Below are 21,241 nucleotides of genomic sequence, written 5' to 3'. Positions count from 1 at the left end.
GATGATGAGCGAGAATATATGGCGAAAGTTCCCTATGCTAACGCAGTTGGAAGCTTGATGTATGCAATGGTGTGTACAAGACCCGACATTTCACAGGCCGTTGGTATTGTGAGCAGATACATGCATGATCCAGGCAAGGGTCATTGGCAAGCTGGGAAATGGATTCTGCGGTATATCAAAGATACTGTAGATATTGGTTTGTTGTTTGAGCAGGATAAATCACTTGGTCATTTTGTAGTCGGATATTGTGATTCCGACTATGCTGGTGATTTGGATAAGCGAAGATCTACTACTGGCTTTTTGTTCACTTTAGCGAGTGCGCTAGTTAGTTGGAAGTCTACCTTGCAGTCAACGGTAGCTTTGTCTACGTAGACAGAGGCAGAGTACATGGCCATTACTGAAGCTGTGAAGGAGGCAATTTGGCTTCATGGGTTGCTGAAAGAATTGGGTGTTGGTCAGAAACAACTTGAAGTATATTCTGACAGCCAGAGTGCTATCCATTTAGCAAAGAATCAGGTCTTTCATGCAAGGACGAAGCATATTGATGTTCGTTATCATTTTGTGCGGGAAATTCTCGAAGAAGAGGAAATTGTCATCAGAAAGGTTCCAACTTTGGAGAATCCTGCAGATATGTTGACCAAGGTGGTGACGAGAGCCAAGTTTGAACATTGTTTGGACTTGGTTAATATTCTGCGAATTGGAGTTGGCGCTTGACTGCGCCAATATGAAAGCACCGCGAGTCGGTTTGTTTGGATGGAGAAGATTTGTGTCCAGTGGGATTTGAAATTTTGCCAAGGTGGAGATTTGTTAAATATTGGCCTACAATATTTGACTTTTTGTCAAAAAATTTCATCCCACATCGAAGGGGAGTTAGAAGCTGGGGGGAGTAGCTGCCTATAAAAGGAGCACTCCTCCCTCATTTGTAATACACCTCAAATTTGTATTCTCTTCTCCATTTAAATATAAGTGGGCTCTGCAGAGGGTGCTCGGAGACGTAGGCAATTTGGCCGAACTCCGTTATCAAAGTTTCGGGTGTGTTCTTTCTTTATTATTTATTTTGTTCCGCATTTATTTCTGGGTTTGCTTTTCTGCTGTGATATTGTATTCAATATTATTTGCGGGTATTGTAGTAGTGTTTTGTACACCGACTGATAAATTTTGTTTGGAGTCTGGTAATTAAGAGAGGACAGTGTCCCCACCAGTCTTTCCAGAGAATTTATTTGGGGAAGTAATTTTATTGAGGTAGACCCCATTGGGTTAACTCTAAAATTACTGAATCGGTTCATTTCACTATTTGAGAGAAAATTTGCCCGGTTTTCTCAACAGGAGTAATAATATCTCTCTTCTTCCCCAGCTTGAGAAACGCCTTGGCACCGAGACTGGTGTCGACCCTGCCATTGGAGAGGGGCAGCTTCTTCTTCCAGCAGCTGTTATCTCTGTGTATGGAAGCACCGCAGAAGCAATCATTGAGGCAAGAGGTTTGGCACTCCTCTTCGGTGCGCGGACTGATTAGTTGGTAGTCACTCTTAGGCCAATCGGTGTCGTTTATCATCTCCAAGGAGTACTCATTGTATTGTGGCAGTGACCCATTTTCGCTGGCGCAAATTATTGGATATTTGACACACAAAATATAGGAACACTCAGTAAAGATGAAATATGGAGGATAAGTATTTATAGGCTTCTCACAAAAGGATTACAAAATACACACAAACAAAAGATATTACCTTTTCCTTGCACCGCAACTTTTGAGGAATCTCCAAAGGTCACGTCCCCATAGGATGTCTCCTTTAGCTCCACGAAGAGTTCCTTGTTCCCGCACATGTGGTTACTCGCTCCAGTATCCAAGTACCACGTGCTACACTGATCACCTTCAAGTCCTTTGTGAATAAAAAGAGAGGTTGAAGTTACCTGCTCACTATCATCTCCACCATCGGCATAATTGACTTGTTGATTGGTCCTGGTATTTTCGGCTATTGGACACTCATTACTGTAATGCCCGAATTCGTGAAAAGTATAGCACTCGATATTTGCTTTATCAAACCCTTGTCGACTGTAGGTTTGAGAATAACCGCCTCTGTATTGTCCTCTTCCTCGTCCTCGTTGTCCATAAGAATTTCTACCTGTGCCTCGATAAGTGAAGTTTTGACGTCCTCCCTCGTATTGATAATTCTGGCCTCGTCCTCCTTGATTTAAGTAATTCTGTCCACGTCCTCCTTCATACTGGTAATTCTGTCTGCGTCCTCCTCGGCCACGATAGCCTCGACCTCGGCCTCGGCCTCGGTTGTATCCACCATGCGATGTCCCAGGCTCAGACTTCTTATCTTTTTCGATTGACATCTTTGCTTGTAGCATATGCTCAAGTGACGGAGTGGTCTTTTTCTTCATGCGTTGCTCGTGGACTTCCAAGCTGCTCTGCAACTGGTCGATGGACATGGTGTTGAGATCTTTTGATTCTTCGATAGCAGCAACGACGTGCTCAAATTTCGACATCAAGGAACGAAGAATTTTCTCAATGACACGAACATCTTCAATGTTCTCCCCTTGCCTTTTCATTTGATTTACAATAACTAATGTTCTTGTGAAGTATTCTGAAATGCTCTCCGTTTCAGACATGGCCAAAACTTTCAAACTCACACGTAGGATCTGCAGTCGAACTCGTATCGCCTTATCAACACCGGTGAAAGCATTCTTCAGAATCTCCCAGGCTTGTTTCGACGTGGTGGCTGCACTTACTTTCTCAAACGTGGTTTCATCAATACCTTGATAGATATTGAATAATGCCTTCTTGTCTCGTTTCCTTGCATCTCTGAGGGCGTTCTTCTAGTTGTTCGTCAGTGCATCTTCGGCTTCTTGGGAGGCAGGTTCGGTGTAGCCGTCTTAAACAATATCCCACAACTCTTGTGATTGCAACAAGACTCGCATCTGAATACTCCAATTTCCATAATTGTGTTTCTTCAATTTAGGAATCTGTGGTTGAATCATGTTCAACGTTGCCGCCATAGGTAGGATCGAGTGGCTCTAGATACCATATTTGTTGGATATTTGACACACAAAATATAGGAACACTCAGTAAAGATGAAATATGGAGGATAAGTATTTATAGGCTTCTCACAAAAGGATTACAAAATACACACAAACAAAAATGCTTCAGCACTACAAAGCTTTCTTCTCTCTTTCTCTCTATGAGCTACGGCTCTTTCCTCTCTAATTCTCACTCACAATTCTAACTTGATTGATTTTACAATGAACTACAACTACCTATTTATAGATTTGAAAGATAATAAAGTAGTCAACTATGTATGGCTAACTATTATACACATACATGCTACGTCACCTCCTCATAATCATTCTAAGAGACAATTTACTTAGCCATGAAGAGATTAAAGATTGATCACTCATCCCACCGCCATGTGACGTAGAGAGATTGTGGCCTTCTCTTAAGCCATGAAAAAACAAAATTTCATCCACATATGATAAGTAGGTGATGCACCTACTTCATCACTTCCACCGAGCCTTTTCTTAATATTGAAGTAATTGAGTTTAATAACTCAACATCCTCCCTTAAGCTCAATTCTTCAAGGTCTTCATGCCGAGCATAAATTTCAATCTTCTAAACACATCCTGCTTTAGTGGCTTCGTAAATATGTCTGCAATTTGATCCTGTGACTTGCAGTACACTAACTCCACATCATTTTGGTTCACGTGCTCCCGAATAAAATGATAACGAGTATCAATATGCTTACTTCTTTCGTGGAACACCGGATTTTTCGCAAGTGCTATTGCAGACTTATTATCAACAAATATCTCTGTCGGGCCTTGTTGCGCGAATCCCAGAAAACTTAGTAAATTTCTCAACCAAATGCAATGGCACACCGTTGAACTTGCTGCAACATACTCGGCTTCACATGTTGAGAGTGTCACTATAGCTTGCTTCTTGGACGACCAAGTGAAGACGGCATCTCCAATATAAAAACAGTAGCCGGTAGTGCTCTTTCTTTCATCTAAGTCTCTTCCCCAATCGCTATCCGAATAACCAATGAGCTTAACTTCTTGATTAGAGGGATAAAGTATACCTTCATTCAGCGTACCTTTAATATAGCGCAAAATCCTCTTGGCTGCATTCAAATGAGACTGTGACGGCGTTTCCATGTACCTGCTAATTAGTCCAACTCCATAGAGAATATCGGGCCTAGTGCACGTTAGATATCGTAGACTTCCAACCAGGCTTTTGAAGTAAGTTGGATCTACCTCTGCTTCACCATCATGCTTCCTCAATTCTTGACCAATCTCCACGGGAGTATTAACGGGATTGCAAGACTCCATTTTGAACTTCTCCAAGATTTGTTTTGCAAATGAACTTTGAGAGATAAATATCCCATCTTCCTTTTGCACTACCTCAATTCCCAGAAAATGTGCCATCAAGCCAATGTCCGTCATCTCGAACTCCTTGATCATGCTCTTCTTGAATTTATGAAACATTGCTTCACAATTTCCAGTAAAAATTAGATCATCAACATATAGGCAAACAAACAACATGTTACCTTTAGCATCTTTCTTCAAGTATAGAGCATGTTCATATGGGCACTTCTCAAAACCATTCCTCAGAAAATATTCATTGATTCTGGAATTCCAGGCGCGAGGTGCTTGCTTGAGCCCGTACAAAGCTTTCTTCAATCTGTAGACTTTATTTTCGGCTCCTCGTTTCACATAACCTTCAGGTTGCTCCACGTAAATTTCTTCTTCAAGAAAGCCATTTAGAAATGCAGACTTCACATCAAGCTGATAGATCTTCCAATTGTGTTGAGCGGCTAGTGAGATAAACATTCTGATCGTCTCAAGACGAGCAACGGGAGCAAATACTTCACTATAATCGATTCCAGCCTTCTGCTTGTATCCTTTCGCCACCAACCTCGCCTTGTACCTTTGCACTTCACCGTTGGCATTTTTCTTTGTTTTGAACACCCATTTCACACCAATTGCTTTTCGGCCTTCTGGCAATGTCGTCAACGACCAAGTATCGTTTTTCTCAATCGCATTGATTTCCTCGTCCATTGCAATCTTCCATTTCCTATCTTGCGCAGCATCTGCATAAGCAACTGGATCAGCATCCATAAAAAAACAAATAAGATTCACATTTTCCTCTCCAGCTCCATCAACTTCTTCAGTAGCTTCATATATATCATTCAGATTGCGCATTCTTCTTGGCCTTCCGACTGGACCTTGAGATGATGTTGGTGAATCTGGCTCTTCTACTTCACGTGCTTCTTCTTGCTGATCAGGTACAATATCCGACGAGCTTGCAGCTTTCTTATCCTCCCAGCTCCATGTTTGATCTTCTTCAAACACCACATCGCGACTTATGATCACCTTCTTCGTGAGTGGGTTATACAATTTGTAACCCATTACTCGATCTCCATATCCCACGAAGATACACTTTTCACCTTTGTCATCAAGCTTGATTCTTCGAGCTTCAGGAATTTTGGCATAAGCAATGCAGCCAAAAACTCTCAAGTGTGCAATACTGGGCTTGAACGAACTCCATGCTTCTTCAGGCGTCATGTTGCGAACACTTTTGGTTGGACATCGATTCAAGAGATACACTGCTGTTGCGACAGCTTCAGCCCAGAATTCTCGAGGTAAGTCCTTCCCTTTCATCATACTTCTCGCCATATCAAGAATTGTTCGGTTCTTCCTTTCAGCAACACCATTCAGTTGAGGAGTATATGGAGGAGTAAGCTGGTGAATGATTCCATGCTCCTTGCAAAACTTTTCGAACAGATCGGATGTGAACTCGCCACCTTGGTCGGATCTGAGAACTTTAATATAGTGCCCACTCTGTCTTTCAACAAGAATTTTGAACTCTTTGAAAATATCAAACACCTCAGATTTCCTTTTCAAGAAATATACCCAAGTCTTTCTGGAATAATCATCAATGAAAGTCAAAAAATACTGATTACCTCCATTAGAAACAGGCTTCAGAGGACCGCATACGTCTGTATGAACGATCTCCAACGGGCGTGATGCTCTCCATCTCATTTCTTTAGAGAAGCTTGGCCTATGATGTTTGCCAAGTATGCAACCTTCGCAAACTTCTTCAGGATGATCAATATGCGGCAAACCTTTCACCATATTCTTTGTGGAAAGAAGCTTTAAACCACCAAAATTTAGATGTCCAAGACGCAAATGCCATAACCAAGATTCATCTTTAACAATGGAATTCATGCACTTCAACATATCATGTTTCATATTCAATGCAAATAATCTATTTTTGGACATCTTCACACAGGCAACCAAATTACCACGAGCATCATTGATAGTAAGGCGGGAATTCTTGATACTAACATCAAATCCTTTCTCCAGCAATTGACCAAGACTCAAAATATTGCTTTTCATGGCAGGCACATAATAGACGTCATATATAAAACCATGATTTCCATTCTTCAGCTTAATCAAGATATTACCTTTTCCTTGCACCGCAACTTTTGAGGAATCTCCAAAGGTCACGTCCCCATAGGATGTCTCCTTTAGCTCCACGAAGAGTTCCTTGTTCCCGCACATGTGGTTACTCGCTCCAGTATCCAAGTACCACGTGCTACACTGATCACCTTCAAGTCCTTTGTGAATAAAAAGAGAGGTTGAAGTTACCTGCTCATTATCATCTCCACCATCGGCATAATTGACTTGTTGATTGGTCCTGGTATTTTCGGCTATTGGACACTCATAACTGTAATGCCCGAATTCGTGACAAGTATAGCACTCGACATTTGCTTTATCAAACCCTTGTCGATTGTAGGTTTGAGAATAACCGCCTCTATACTGACCTCTTCCTCGTCCTCGTTGTCCATAAGAATTTCGACCTCTGCCTCGATAGGTGAAATTCTGTCGTCCTCCCTCGTTTTGATAATTCTGGCCTCGTCCTCCTTGGTTATGGTAATTCTGTCCACGTCCTCCTTCATACTGGTAATTCTGGCCGCGTCCTCCTCGGCCACGATAGCCTCGACCTCGGCCTCGGCCTCGGTTGTATCCACCACGTGATGTCCCAGGCTCAGACTTCTTATCTTCTTGGATTGACATCTTCGCTTGTAGCATATGCTCAAGTGACGGAGTGGTCTTTTTCTTCATGCGTTGCTCGTGGACTTCCAAGCTGCTCTGCAACTGGTCGATGGACATGGTGTTGAGATCTTTTGATTCTTCGATAGCAGCAACGACGTGCTCAAATTTCGACGTCAAGGAACGAAGAATTTTCTCAATGACACGAACATCTTCAATGTTCTCCCCTTGCCTTTTCATTTGATTTACAATAACTAATGTTCTTGTGAAGTAGTCTGAAATGCTCTCCGTTTCAGACATGGCCAAACTTTCAAACTCACCACGTAGGATCTGCAGTCGAACTCGTATCGCCTTATCAACACCGGTGAAAGCATTCTTCAGAATCTCCCAGGCTTGTTTCGACGTGGTGGCTGCACTTACTTTCTCAAACGTGGTTTCATCAATACCTTGATAGATATTGAATAATGCCTTCTTGTCTCGTTTCCTTGCATCTCTGAGGGCGTTCTTCTGGTTGTTCGTCAGTGCATCTTCGGCTTCTTGGGAGGCAGGTTCGGTGTAGCCGTCTTGAACAATATCCCACAACTCTTGTGATTGCAACAAGACTCGCATCTGAATACTCCAATTTCCATAATTGTGTTTCTCCAATTTAGGAATCTGTGGTTGAATCATGTTCAACGTTGCCGCCATAGGTAGGATCGAGTGGCTCTAGATACCAGATTTGTTGGATATTTGACACACAAAATATAGGAACACTCAACAAAGATGAAATATGGAGGATAAGTATTTATAGGCTTCTCACAAAAGGATTACAAAATACACACAAACAAAAGTGCTTCAGCACTACAAAGCTTTCTTCTCTCTTTCTCTCTATGAGCTACGGCTCTTTCCTCTCTAATTCTCACTCACAATTCTAACTTGATTGATTTTACAATGAACTACAACTACCTATTTATAGATTTGAAAGATAATAAAGTAGTCAACTATGTATGGCTAACTATTATACACATACATGCTACGTCACCTCCTCATAATCATTCTAAGAGACAATTTACTTAGCCATGAAGAGATTAAAGATTGATCACTCATCCCACCGCCATGTGACGTAGAGAGATTGTGGCCTTCTCTTAAGCCATGAAGAAACAAAATTTCATCCACATATGATAAGTAGGTGATGCACCTACTTCATCACTTCCACCGAGCCTTTTCTTAATATTGAAGTAATTGAGTTTAATAACTCAACACAAATGTGCGGGAAGTTGGGCTTACAGTCGCCATTGCGATCGAGGGGATCGGCCAGCAAAAACCCTGGCGGGCATGTGCAGACGGGCCTTTGGCTCTCATCAATCCTGCACACGCTGTTATAGCCACACGCCCCGCTACCTGTTGAAAACATACATGAACTAATTATATATAATTACTTATGATTAATTCACACAATTGAATGTAAGTTCATGAGTACTAGGTGTAGAGTGCAATTAAAATATTTAGAACGGAAGACATTATTTGAAACTACCACAAGTAGTAGATTTCCTAAGTTTCTCTAGTTCAATCTGGAAACTGTTCATGTATCGGATTGACGTGCATGTATAACTGAATATAGTTAATATATCCACCTACACGATTTGATTCTATATGTTAGTATTTATATGCTCAACACACAATGTTATGATAATGTTGTGTTTATATGCTCAACACACAATGTTATGGAAGTATTTTGAGTATCCCTTGTGAGAAAATTACAATTACAATCAATATAGAGACTCACTTTTTGTTAGGAAAATAAGGAAAGCATGATATACTCCCTTTGTATTATTAAAAATGTAACATTTTTCCTTTTGAGTTGATCATTCTAAATAAAAACAGCATCACCTGTCTTATTTTATTCTCTCCTTATCCATTAACAAAATAACCATGCATGTAAACTAACCCACTAATCCATTAACAATGAAACTAAATAAATAACTCTAATATTATGTCAAGCATGTCACATGTAGTCTTCAAGAGTAACGCACAGTTCGTTAGGAATCTAGATCACATTTATGTGCATAATTTTTGTTGTGTATTACTCTCTCCGGTCCTCAATATCTAAACTGTGCAAGTCTTAAGAATTTATTTGATTAAATTTTATAAAGAAAAATGATTTAAAAATATTACTCCCTCTGTTCCTTGTTAATAGAGACATTTCTTTTTAACACATAGTTTTAGAAAAGTGTGTTAAATGGATGGTGAAAAAAGTAAGAGAGAATAAAGTAAAAGAGATAAACAAAGAATAAGAAAAAGGTAGAATTACTTTTAAGCAAAAATAGAAATGACTCAATTAACTTGGAACTTCTCAAAATAAAAAAAATGACTCTATTAACATGGAATTAAGGAAGTAGTAGATTTTGTATCCTACTTTTATATATTACTATTTTATTTGTCCACTATTTAAAGAATCATTTTATCATTTTGGATAGTCTACTATTTAAAGAATCATTTTATCATTTTGGACAGTCTACTATTTAAAGAATCATTTACTTTTTCCACTTTTAATATACAGACCCCACATTCTATTAACTTTTTACGCTCACAATTTATTATAGAACTCATATAAAATGAATTCCACATTTCACATATTTTTCCATTTACTTTTCTTCATAAAGTCAAATAATTTTTTAAAAAATCGTGATAAGTTAAAATGACTCTTTAAATGATGGACGGAGGGGGTACTAGTTTTATTATATAATGGGTTAGTGAATATGGATCCACTTAATAAATGAAGTATAATACCCCCTCCGTCCCATAAAATATGTCTCATTTTCCTTTCTAGTTTGTCCCATTAAAGATGTCACATTTCTCTTTTTAGAAAAAATTCTATCTCACAATAATATAAATATTAATATTTTTTCTTTCCACATAACACACAAAACAAAACCTTCTAAAATCTTGTTCCGTCCTACAAGTGTGACATTTTTTGTGGGACGGAGGGAGTAAAAGAGAAATGAAACGTTTTTTACGGACCATCCAAACAAAGAAACATTTGATTTCTGAGATTTTATGAAGTGTTGTTTTGTATCTTAATAGAGAAAGAGAAGTAAAAAAAGATGAAAAGGTAGAGTATGCTATTTTCATTTTAGGAAACATTTCATTTTTAATGAGACAATTTAAAAGGAAAACGTTTTATTTTTAATGGGATAAGAGAGAATAGGAAACATTTAAGGAGGAAGTATTAGAAGACAAACACCTGTATCTCCGTCGATGTCCGTGCAGATGTTTTCGAGCCACGACTTTGCAACTTGCCAACCCGAGCTGTTCCCGAAGGTCTTGGGTAGACGTCACCACGGTTCATGAACCGCCGGTTCCCGGTTCGGAACCGCCGGTTCCGGTTCAAAAAAATATGGAACCTGAACCGGCCCGCCTAGGGTCAGGCGGTTCCGGTTCCGGTTCCGGTTCAATCAAGGTTCCAAGCCGGTTCAAAACCGGCGGTTTCCAGACGGTTCCGGGGCGGTTCCGGTTCGGACCGCCGGTTCAATGCCGAATTTTTTATTTTTTATTTTTTAATTTTATTCCGGTATAGTACTAATTGTAGAGTTGTAGGTGTAGTTGTAGTCTTGTATTATCGAATAAATAAATAAAACGAGAATGACAATTGACAAATGGAGTAGAAGTCGACATTGGAGTTGGAACAATTGGAATTTTATTGAAACAATCATACAATCATACAAATTTGAACGATATGTGAATGTCGATATTACAAATACAAATGTTGAAAATTGAAATTACAAAAGAATCAAAAGACTTAAATAAAAAAAGTTAAAGTAAAAAACAATAAATTATAAATGTAAATAGATAGTATATATATATACTCTTAGTCGGCATGCCTACGCCTGCATGCCTATACCCTAAACCCTGAAAAGCTACCGGAACCGCCGGTTTCCGGCGAACCGCCGGTTACGAACCGGCGGTTACGGTTCTTGATTTTTCGTGAACCTGAACCGGCCCGCCTAAACCGCCGACTCCTATCCGGTTCCGAACCGCCACCGCGGTTCCGGTTCACGGTTCCGAACCGCCGGTGACAGTTCCGGGCCGGTTCGGACGGGCCGGTTCGGTTTGGTGACGTCTAGACTCTTGGGATGATAATACTGTGTGAAAACTCCGTCCCAATCGAGAGTCGCCCGGTAGTAATTATCGGAAGATGGTGGAATCGAACTAGGGCTAAGAACTTGTTCCTGCCCGTTCCTCTTGATGACAGAAATCACAGCTTGGCTGCTGAACAGAACACGGATCCCAGCCTCAGAAGCGTTCGGAGAAGAAGTGGAGCTACTGTAGTACTCATCGTCGTAGTCCGTATTCGAGGGCACGCTCTTGGTGTTGAAGGCGAAATCCCCACCACGGTTGACAGCGGCGTAGAATCTCCCCATGGAAAAGTTAGCCTCACTTTTCCGGGAAACGAGCGTGTCGCCGAGCTCAATCGTCTGAGTTGGCAATATTGTATCGCTTGGATGCCTGTGACTCTCCCAAAGGATAGAGGAATCGTTCCGCCGTAGAGCAAAGTTTCCGGAATCGTTGAAGGTGGCGTGATCGACTTGACCGGTGGTGTTACTATTGTAGAGAAGGGAGCCCTGGGGATTATTGAGGACGAGGCCGCCCGCGGCCTCGAGGCTCAGCGTTGAGCCACGCGGCACCGAGTAGCTGCTTCTTTCAAACCAGACTATGGTTTTGTCGGGGATTTTGTCGAACCAGATGGAGAGTATGTATAGACTATCGTTGCCTTGAAGCGGCTGGAAGCCGAGAGCAAAGTCTCCGGCTTGGGAGGAGCGCCATGGATCGGAGTTTGAGTCTGCAGTCGTCAAAGTGGTTCCGACAGGTATGATTTGAGAACAAATTAAATGTGGGAACACAAATAGCAGTAGGAAGATAGATAAAGGGAAAGGCGCCATTGCAGCTCAAGGACGACGATGGTGTATGACACTGTGATTGATTTATAATAAGTACTCCATGTTTTATGTTTCTTAGTATTTTCCAGGAAGTGGGGACCTTTCTATCCGGAATCATTGGAGTATAATAAATCTGTTGATTCTTTTCTTTTAAATTCAAAAAAAGTTTAATTGATTAGTATAAAAGATTTTATAACGAGGCGCACAAAAATTTTTTAGGACTCATAAGAATCTGAACAACCGAAGTACAGAACACATTACCCCAAATATTCAAAATCAATGACATGCTCTCCTTTTCATAAAAATATGCTATCTAGAATGGGCACGAGTTTTAGAAGAACAAAAAATTGTTGAAATCGTATAGTGGAAAGTGGTATGAGACAAACAAAAAGGAAATATGGTTTATTTCTATGAGACGGAGGGAGTATATATAAGTGGGGTTGGGGTTGGGGTTGGGTGACTCAACCGTCAACCCATAGGGGCAAAAAAACTCCATTAAATTTAGCCCCTAGACCACCTTTGCGGCCTTGCCTTTTGATGCTGAGGGTGACCTTTTTTTATGTATCTGGTGTCATAAGTTTCATTTTCTGAATTCGATACTATACGAAATCCTTTATAATTCAAGAAATATCTAAATAGTTGGAAATACACTCTGATGCAAAACGTATAAAGAATTACTGAACTTAGAGGTAATCAAAGAAACCATAGTTTTTTGAAAATAAAATTATTACTATTATAAACACAATTTATAAGAGCCTAAAAAACCTTAGAAACTCAAAAGAAAATAAAACGAAACTAAGAAATTAAAAATAAACCCGAAAAAATAGTAAACTGTCTTTTTCGTCTCTTAAACGATGATAGATGGCCAAAATCCATCGTTCATCGTGACATCACGATGACTTTTTTAGATCATCCCCTACTTTCAGATGGCCAAAATCCAGTGTTTTGATGACTTTGATTTCTAAGCTCAGTTCAAGCACCGTGCGAATTTTAAGTCATTATGATTAAAAACGTTTTTAGCCTGTTTTTGGTACTAGATCACTCTACACCTAATTTGATACAATTACTTTCACTTCACGGCACGACACGGCCAAAGAATGAAATGACCTATATATCTAAGCCGACGCACCAGATGGGTCTTGGTCTTCTGTATTCTGTGATCTACAAGTGTCAGGATTCAGACCTTGAAATTAATCGACCCCAGACCAAGTCACCCTTTTGTAGTTTAGGCGATATTTCAACACCGTAGACTAAAATAAAAGAGAGAATTTTCAATAAAAAGTTAACTAATTTATGCTAAAGTTGAGCTATATATAATAAGAGTCCAAAGAGAAAAGTAACAATAGAAAATAGAAACAATAGTAATAGAGAAGAATTGTCAAGACTTGAATAATCAACAATTCGATTCATATTTGAATTGCCCTTGCCCCTCGGAGATGGAAAGATAGAACTAGACAATAATAAATGTGGAAATCAAAGAAATTGTTGGCCCCCAATGTGACAGGGCATTGTCCGATGTGAATGTGAATTTGATCAGATAATTGCCGCTACAAATTATGCGTTGCGAGTCTTGTGACCAGGCATGCAAAAACCGAATCGGAACCGGCAGCGGTTCGAACAGGCAGGCGGTTCGGCGGTTCTAGCGGGCCGGTTCAGGTTCAACAAAATGTGAAACCAGAACCGCCGGTTCAATGGTTAAACTGGTGATTCAATTAATTTTTTTTTTATAAAAATAATTTTTTATATATAAAAAACAATTTTACAAATAAATGAATATAAGAAATTCATAAATAAATTCTATGAAACCATTCTTGGTTATTTCTCTTTTATAGAGACATCCTTAAATGTTTTATGTTAAACTTTCGATGTGGGACAAAATGTGTTGAAGTATTTTCTTTTATAACAACATGTTTAGAGCTTCATTCATCTTTTTCCGATGTGGGATACACAACTTTCTTTTTTCTTCTACTTTTCTTCATTTTTTTTATAATATATATATAAGAAATTATTATGTAAATATATTCTTGATTGATAAAAAAAATAATTATTGAGAAATATGATTTGTATATAAAAAAATAATTATTTGTATAATAGTTATCATTAGATTTATACAATTTGTATTATAATTATTCTTTTATGTGTATAATAAAATTTATTAGTTAACATTTACATAAATTTAAACATAAGCAAATTGATATTGATAAAAACTAATGAATAATAGTTCATGTAATAATATTTGTTGTTAAATAATAATAATAATAATAATAATAATAATAATAATAATAATAATAATAATAATAATAATAATAAAAGATACAGTATTAATATAGACAAAGAATGATGAGACATCTATCATATTCTATTATATAGTTATAAATAATGACTTTTATCTCACATTGAAAGAAAGAGTAACACATCCAAGAATGTGTAACTATAAAAAAGAATAATCCAATACACTCTCTTTCAAATTAAAGCCTCAAATCCAACTTTAGTATTGACATCTATACTAACTAAAAGTGACAGTTTATTAAAACTAGTTTTACCACCCGTGCTATGCACGGGCCAAATGATTTTCAAAAAATAAGAAAATATATTTAAAACAAATTAAATAAAAATAAGGAATATATAGGAAATATGTAAAAATTATTGAAAAATCAAGAATAGAAACTATTATATTTTGTATTCAAAAGATTATAAAGATTTACAAAACAAATGATCAAGATTACAAATGAACCATTTTATATGTAGCATATAATTTATATAATTATAAATCATAAACTGTTACTTAAAGAAAATATTGCTACTATTAACAATCCTTCAATCATGAAATATATGAAATACAGTGTAATAAAAGGACATGAAGGAGGAGAGCCGGCGGAGAAAGAAAATGCCCTTTTCCAAATACGGCTTCAAATTCATAGTTTAAGACTTGGAAATAGTCGAGATGGTGGAATCGAATTAGATTGCGTTCATATTTTTCTACATTTGGGGATTTTGGTTTGGTTTGGGTCGAATGTTTAATGTCTAGATAATCTTCATAGCGTATAATTTTACCAGAAGTTTGTTAACGTGGAGGAACTATGAAGCTGTGATTAACGTTATAGCTTAAAAAAAAAAATCTTAATTAAAATTACATAAACTTGGGAAGTGCAACATTCTACGGTAGCAAACTACCAATCAGGTGGTAATTTTGACCATGTAGACAAAAAACAGGAGGCGAAAGACCGGTGTTCATACTATTATCAATTTTACCTCCCAACGAAGTAAAACAGAACATAAAATTATATGAACGAATATTTTTCAAGAAGTGAACACTTTTGGCATCATTTGAGAAAAAAGTACAAACGCAACAAAACTTCAGGAGGTGTTATCATAAAAGGAATCTCAATATTCTCACTCATACAACAAAGGGAATATCTCGGACTCTTAGGTTTATTCGGTTTGCCAAGACGTTCTTCATACCAAAATAGCGCACCACAATGCGAACAGGAGAACAAAGCATCACCGATATCCCAATAATCTACATATAAAAAAATTATTTAATTTCATTCAGTCAAGTATAAATATAAAAAATCTAAAACAATTAATAAAAGTTAAAAAAAAATGATAAAATTGATATAATTCAATCTCAATAATGATAGAAAAATACCTCCAGATTGAAACAAAAATGAAGAAACAATAGTGCTCCCTTCCGTATTAGATGTATCAAGATCATCACTAACAACATCGTTAATAATAATAGGATTCTCAACAAATCCACCAAGAAAGCCTTAAAAAAATGAATATTAGTTGAATAAAATTAACAAAAAAATAATTCATAATTTTATTTCTTTTAAATATATGTCCTCATCTTTTTAAAATCCTTTGACCCGTGCATAGCGAAGGTGGTAACAAATAGTTGGGAAAATGAATATAATTAATAGTCTCTACTATATTTCTTTCAAGCAATATAATTAATAGTTTCTACTATATTTGGGAAAATAAAACCAAACTATTGTTATCAAGATTGAACATTTCATACAAGTGCTCAACTAATGCAAATAGAATAGTTCAACTAAAACTAAATACAAATATAATCATGTGATTCCAAAACAAAACAAAAATGTTATAAATAAAATTCATACTTATTAAAAATAAAATTCATCCATAATATTAATAACATTGTACATGATATACCTAATTAGATGCTATTATGAATAAAATAAATACAACAAACTTTATAATTAATATATAAATTATTAAATTAAAAAAATTAACCAAATATAATGAAAAAAATAATTTTCTTTTTTATATATAAATACTAATACACAATTAAATGGCCCAACACATTAAAACACATAGCCAAAAAAGACTCTATAAGCCCAATCCGATTCATTAAATTGGCCCATACATCTAAATAATGCAGGCCCAAATTATAATTCCAAACTTACACAACAGATTAGCTGTAAATTAAGAAACAAAACCATAATTTATAGTACATCATATATAAGCCATTTTCTCCTTATTCCTTGTCGGCGCCGTTCGAGAAACCCTAACTACACACTCATCTCCTCCGCCGGAAAATCAGATGCTCCGTTTAATCGCCGGCGCGGAGGACAACACTACACCTTTACAACTCCGAGCTACGATTCCTCTTCAGATTTGCAACTAAAATCCTAACAAAACAATCTCAAACCCTAGAAATTTGACACTGAAAAACCTCAAATTCATTTTCTTCTTCGACAGCTTACCGATGCCTCCGTCGTACCTTCAACCTAGACGACGGAGACTGGCGTAAAACGGTAAACCACAACAAAAGGCCATAGATATGCTACTAAATCAGACCAAATTCGGTTTCTATTACAGATATATTCCAAGAAAATTTCGACTAATATTCAAAAAGGTCGAAGGTTGGGTGTATTCTGACTTTTTTCATTGTCTTTTTTGCCAGAATCGGAGAAGAAGTGGATTCAACAAATAGATCGAAAATTTAGAAAAAAGACCACAAATATTTGAAAAAACTAACTGATGAGATAAGTGTCCTCACACAAAGTTCATTTATGGAATATTTTTCTCAATCGCATTCGGAAATATAGTTGATAGACTCTATTCAAGCTACCAACTTTGTGACTATTGACAAAAAAATTTTATCACACTATTAGGTTTCCTATTTAGCAAAATCATTGCATAAATGAAGATTTTAGTGAATTTCAGAATGTGTATAAGGCTTCTGTTGATAGTGCTGGGAAATAAAGACTACATAACCATCTACTTCAAATAGAAAGTTAATGGAGATTAAACTATAATGCTTTTTAATTAAAAAAAAATACTTATATTTGTTTAATGACAGGAAAAAAACTGAAAGACAATGAAATATGCAAGAAGAAGAAGAAGGAAAAAACGAAGTAGCAGTCGTTCATCAAGCCAATCAGAGGTATAATACTCACCTGAAGCATCAGTTGATACACCTTCATAGGAGATAGAAAAAATATGAAGAGATAGCAACTAAAATCAGTTTTAAAAGATTACTAAAATAATTGCTTGACTTGTAAAAAAGAAACATAGTTTGTGATCTGATCTAATCTGAGTTTGAAAAAGCCAGTAAAAAAGTCTATAAGAAAATAGTACAGAAAAGTCTAGCAAAAAAAAAAAGGTGTTCTTAAAAAGGTATTTACTTAAAAAGGTGTTCCAACATGATCTTTCAATTGCCAAAATATTAGGGTTAATAAGAAAATTGCAGAATTTGAATATTGGGACAAATAGACAATGATCTGTTCCTGAGAATGATAGGAAAATTTAGGTACTTCTATGGAAATGTGCATTGACTGTTAGTTTCAGATCTAAAATGTAGTATAATTACAGCAACAACACATTTAAAAATATTTATATCTGCTGAAAGGGAAATTCTTAGCTTTATCTCATAGTTACTCAAGAGGCTTAGATACATATATAATGGAAGAGAATATCTGTTGGCATATATGTAGAAGATGACTATGGAAAAGACTCATATATTTGATTTAAGGAACCAAGGAGTGTATTCTTGCCTTCCAAAGAAATACTTAAATTTGTAAATGAATACTACGCAAGCTGCATGTAAAGTGAGAGTATTGGATCATGATTAAGAATTGAGGATCCATATAAGTAGATTTGCCTCAAATAACTTCTGATTTTCAAACTATGGCAGTTTAAGTTAATATCATGATATGCTTTACATAATTTCTCTGAAGTATTTGGTTGAAATGGATGTTTATTTGTAATGTTGTATAACTTTATATCTATATATCATCAAGTAGAGTTAATGAATACAGATGTCTATTAAAATAACTATAAGAAGAGATAGCAGCTAATTCAGTTTTAAGAAATGACTAAAATACTTGCTTGAGTTGTAAAACAGAAACATAGATAGTGAGCTGATCTAATTTGAGTTAGAAAAAGCCAGTAGAAAAGATTAAAAAGAAACAATGCAGAAGAGTAGCAAAAAAATAGAATCAGTAAACCTTATACTATACTTACTAATTGGAAGGCATCAATTTTTATCTTACTTAGGATTTAAGTATGTCCGAACACAATTCTGCTAAACGATAGAAAACCAAAGCAAAGATACATAAAACAGATAAAACTAAACCCAAATAAATACTTCAATAAAAAAAAAGCCATCAACCATTATTACAAATAAAATTCAGCTTAGAAGTGTTTACCAATACCAAAATAGTTAATGACAAAAATCAAAATCCAGAACTGCTAACTGATGTAACATAGTCCATCTATTAAACCTCCAAAAAACTAAGATGAAAGTTCAGAAAAGTTCAAAAACTTAAGCAACAAATGAAAAACAGATAAACTCTTAAGATTTTCCAAATCTAATCACCTCCAGACAAATCCTTAGTGTAGCTGACAGAAGCCTCATCATCATCTTCAATCACATTCACTTTCTTCATCTTCTTCTTGATCTTCTCAAAAGATTTAAAAATAAGGTCTGCAACACAAAATATATCAAAAGACTTGTACCATAAAAGGATCATTGTTCTTCATTCTCATTGCTTGCTATATCACCAAATGGTTAAATGAAAACACCATGGCTGGAAAATCATTGTCTCTAACTTCATACATCTTAGTCCTGTAATTCATAATGAGTCTATATGGATGATTAGTAGCTTTGTTTCTAAGGGTGTTGTCCCTAGCAAAGATGATTCAATGAATTGGAAAAAGGTGAGGACCAAGAAAAAAAGAATGTAGATCAAAAGGAAAAAGATCACATGTTAGATATACTTAACTACACTACAGATCTTTCAGAAAAGCACAAATTATTTGAATACTTCTCTTTATTCTTTTCAGGTGCACAAAATCAGAATCTATCAATAATAACAGTGATAATGTTGTCATTTTGGTGTCAATATGGCTATTTGTAGAAAGCATAAGCAAATTCTGAAAACAAATAATTTACTTTGCCTGATTCATGTGCTTTTGAATACAATGATGCATGCTTGGAATATCTATTACCCTCTATTTGTGAACCAATTTCTTGCATGCATTCTTTGAAAGAGAAGTTTGAATTCTGGTGCCCTATAAACAAAAAATTAGTAAATAGAAACATATATATTATATAAAACTTTCTATATTTCATGTATTCTGATTTGGTAAACATACCAGCTATCATGGAATACTACTTCCAAAGTGCTATCATTGTTGTCTCCACAATTGTATTCATAAACACAGATGCAACGGACCTTGATGGTAGAGTTGTAACTTTAGGTATAAGATTGTCCTGCAACTAATGAATGGTGTCATTGTTTGAGATACAGTGCTTTCTGCTATTGAAAAGAAATATTCATAAATCAGTGACTAATTTAAAGAATGTATGCAGTATTTAAACTAACAGCCTATTTTGTGTAGGAAATGATCCCATTAGATTGCAAATAGAAGTGATAAAGCACAAATAGCAGAAACTGAAAGAAATACATTAATTATAAAGACTGCAGATTCATAGAACAATAGATAAACAATAAATGAGTAGTGATTTAAGTGAGAATAGATGAATTAAAAAGAAGAAAGATTCTGAACTATTTCTGATGATGACTCTGCTGAATGATTTTGGTTGAGAGAGTTTAGTGAGGGTGACTGAAGGAGTGAGTGGTAGGGTATTTATAGTGTGAGTCCTCTTCAGCATGCTTGTTGGAAAATTGTGCATGTTCCCCAAAAAAACATAATCATGAGAGACCTTCCACATAACAACTATTTTGTATTTATAAAAAATATCTGATAATAATATTTAGACTTAAAATACTTTAACAACTTGCATGCCAAATATTAATAGAAAGTCTTTTACACTTATATTCATATTCATATTAATATTAATATTAATTAATATTAATACAAATATAAAATTAATATTAATATGAACATAAGTTAAATATACAGATTCATGTCTCATAAATTTGGCCTATTTAATTTCATAAGTTTGCAACCATAAAAGGTCATTTAAGGTCCAATTCATTTCAGCAATTATTAACTTCACTTGTGTTATATATATGTGACTTATTGAGTTTAAAAAAATAAAACTAACCCTAAAAATATAATAGCCGCCTCTCACTCTCAACTCTTCAGAAAAAGGAAAGAGAAGGAAAAGAAAAGCGGCCTCTCTCTCTTCACTCTACAATCATTATGGAGAGAAGATAACATTGCAAGCATGGGCGGCTACAATACCTACTCTACTGCACTCTACTGCATCAAGACATCACCATATTAAAAAAAGGTACTCCATGTAATTCTTTCTTTTCAAGCTATGTCCTATACCTATATTTGACAACAGTCATATCTAACTTACATGAACTTAATGTTGATGAGGTATTAGAGATTATTATTGTTAGATTTCAAATACAATTACTACTCTTTACAATATTAATTCTAGAATGCTTTGCAAATCCTATCATCTATTTATTTAATAGGATGTATTATGTCTCCAGTTTTCTTCACAAACGAATTCAATGCTTAGTTTTTAATATATATATACTACTTGATAGGTTTTTCATTCAGTATGGTATCTGTATACAACAAATTTATAAATTTATATTCTGTCCCACTCTCTATCTCTATTATTTTTCATTTTCTAAAATTTTAGTTTCATTCTCTCTTTCTTTCTCTTTTTTTTTCATGTTCTAAAATTATGACTATATTATCTCTCTGGATTTCTCTGACGCTGCTTTTTTGATAATTCTAAATATAGGTTTTAAATATGAATACTAACATATTATTTAACTTTGTTCAAGGATAAATTGCATTGGAAATAGATAATTGCT

At 35.9% G+C, this 21,241-nt stretch overlaps 1 protein-coding gene across 1 annotated transcript; it reads right to left on the bottom strand.

The window, feature by feature from the left end:
- Positions 1-1,282: 1,282 nt before the first annotated feature.
- Positions 1,283-2,613, bottom strand: LOC125220893. Its single transcript, XM_048123026.1, has 2 exons — positions 1,725-2,613; positions 1,283-1,434 (listed from the first exon to the last, which is right to left on the bottom strand). The coding sequence occupies exons 1-2, from the start codon at positions 2,611-2,613 to the stop codon at positions 1,283-1,285; spliced, it is 1,041 nt and encodes a 346-aa protein (XP_047978983.1).
- Between the last annotated feature and the right edge of the window lie 18,628 nt (positions 2,614-21,241).

The sequence above is a fragment of the Salvia hispanica genome, chromosome 4 (genome assembly GCF_023119035.1).
Source record: "Salvia hispanica cultivar TCC Black 2014 chromosome 4, UniMelb_Shisp_WGS_1.0, whole genome shotgun sequence".
Taxonomy (NCBI): Eukaryota; Viridiplantae; Streptophyta; class Magnoliopsida; order Lamiales; family Lamiaceae; genus Salvia; species Salvia hispanica.
The sequence above is the reverse complement of the archived record's forward strand: the minus strand, read 5'-3'. Positions and strand labels throughout refer to the sequence as shown.

What these genes read in the sequence shown, in the direction of transcription:
- LOC125220893 (XM_048123026.1), bottom strand. Translation starts at nt 2,613, where the DNA reads ATGTCTGAAACGGAGAGCATTTCAGAATACTTCACAAGAACATTAGTT. An exon ending in AGTTGCGGTGCAAGGAAAAG is followed by an intron (nt 1,435 to 1,724) that starts GTAATATCTTTT and finishes CCATACACAGAG; the next exon opens with ATAACAGCTGCTGGAAGAAG.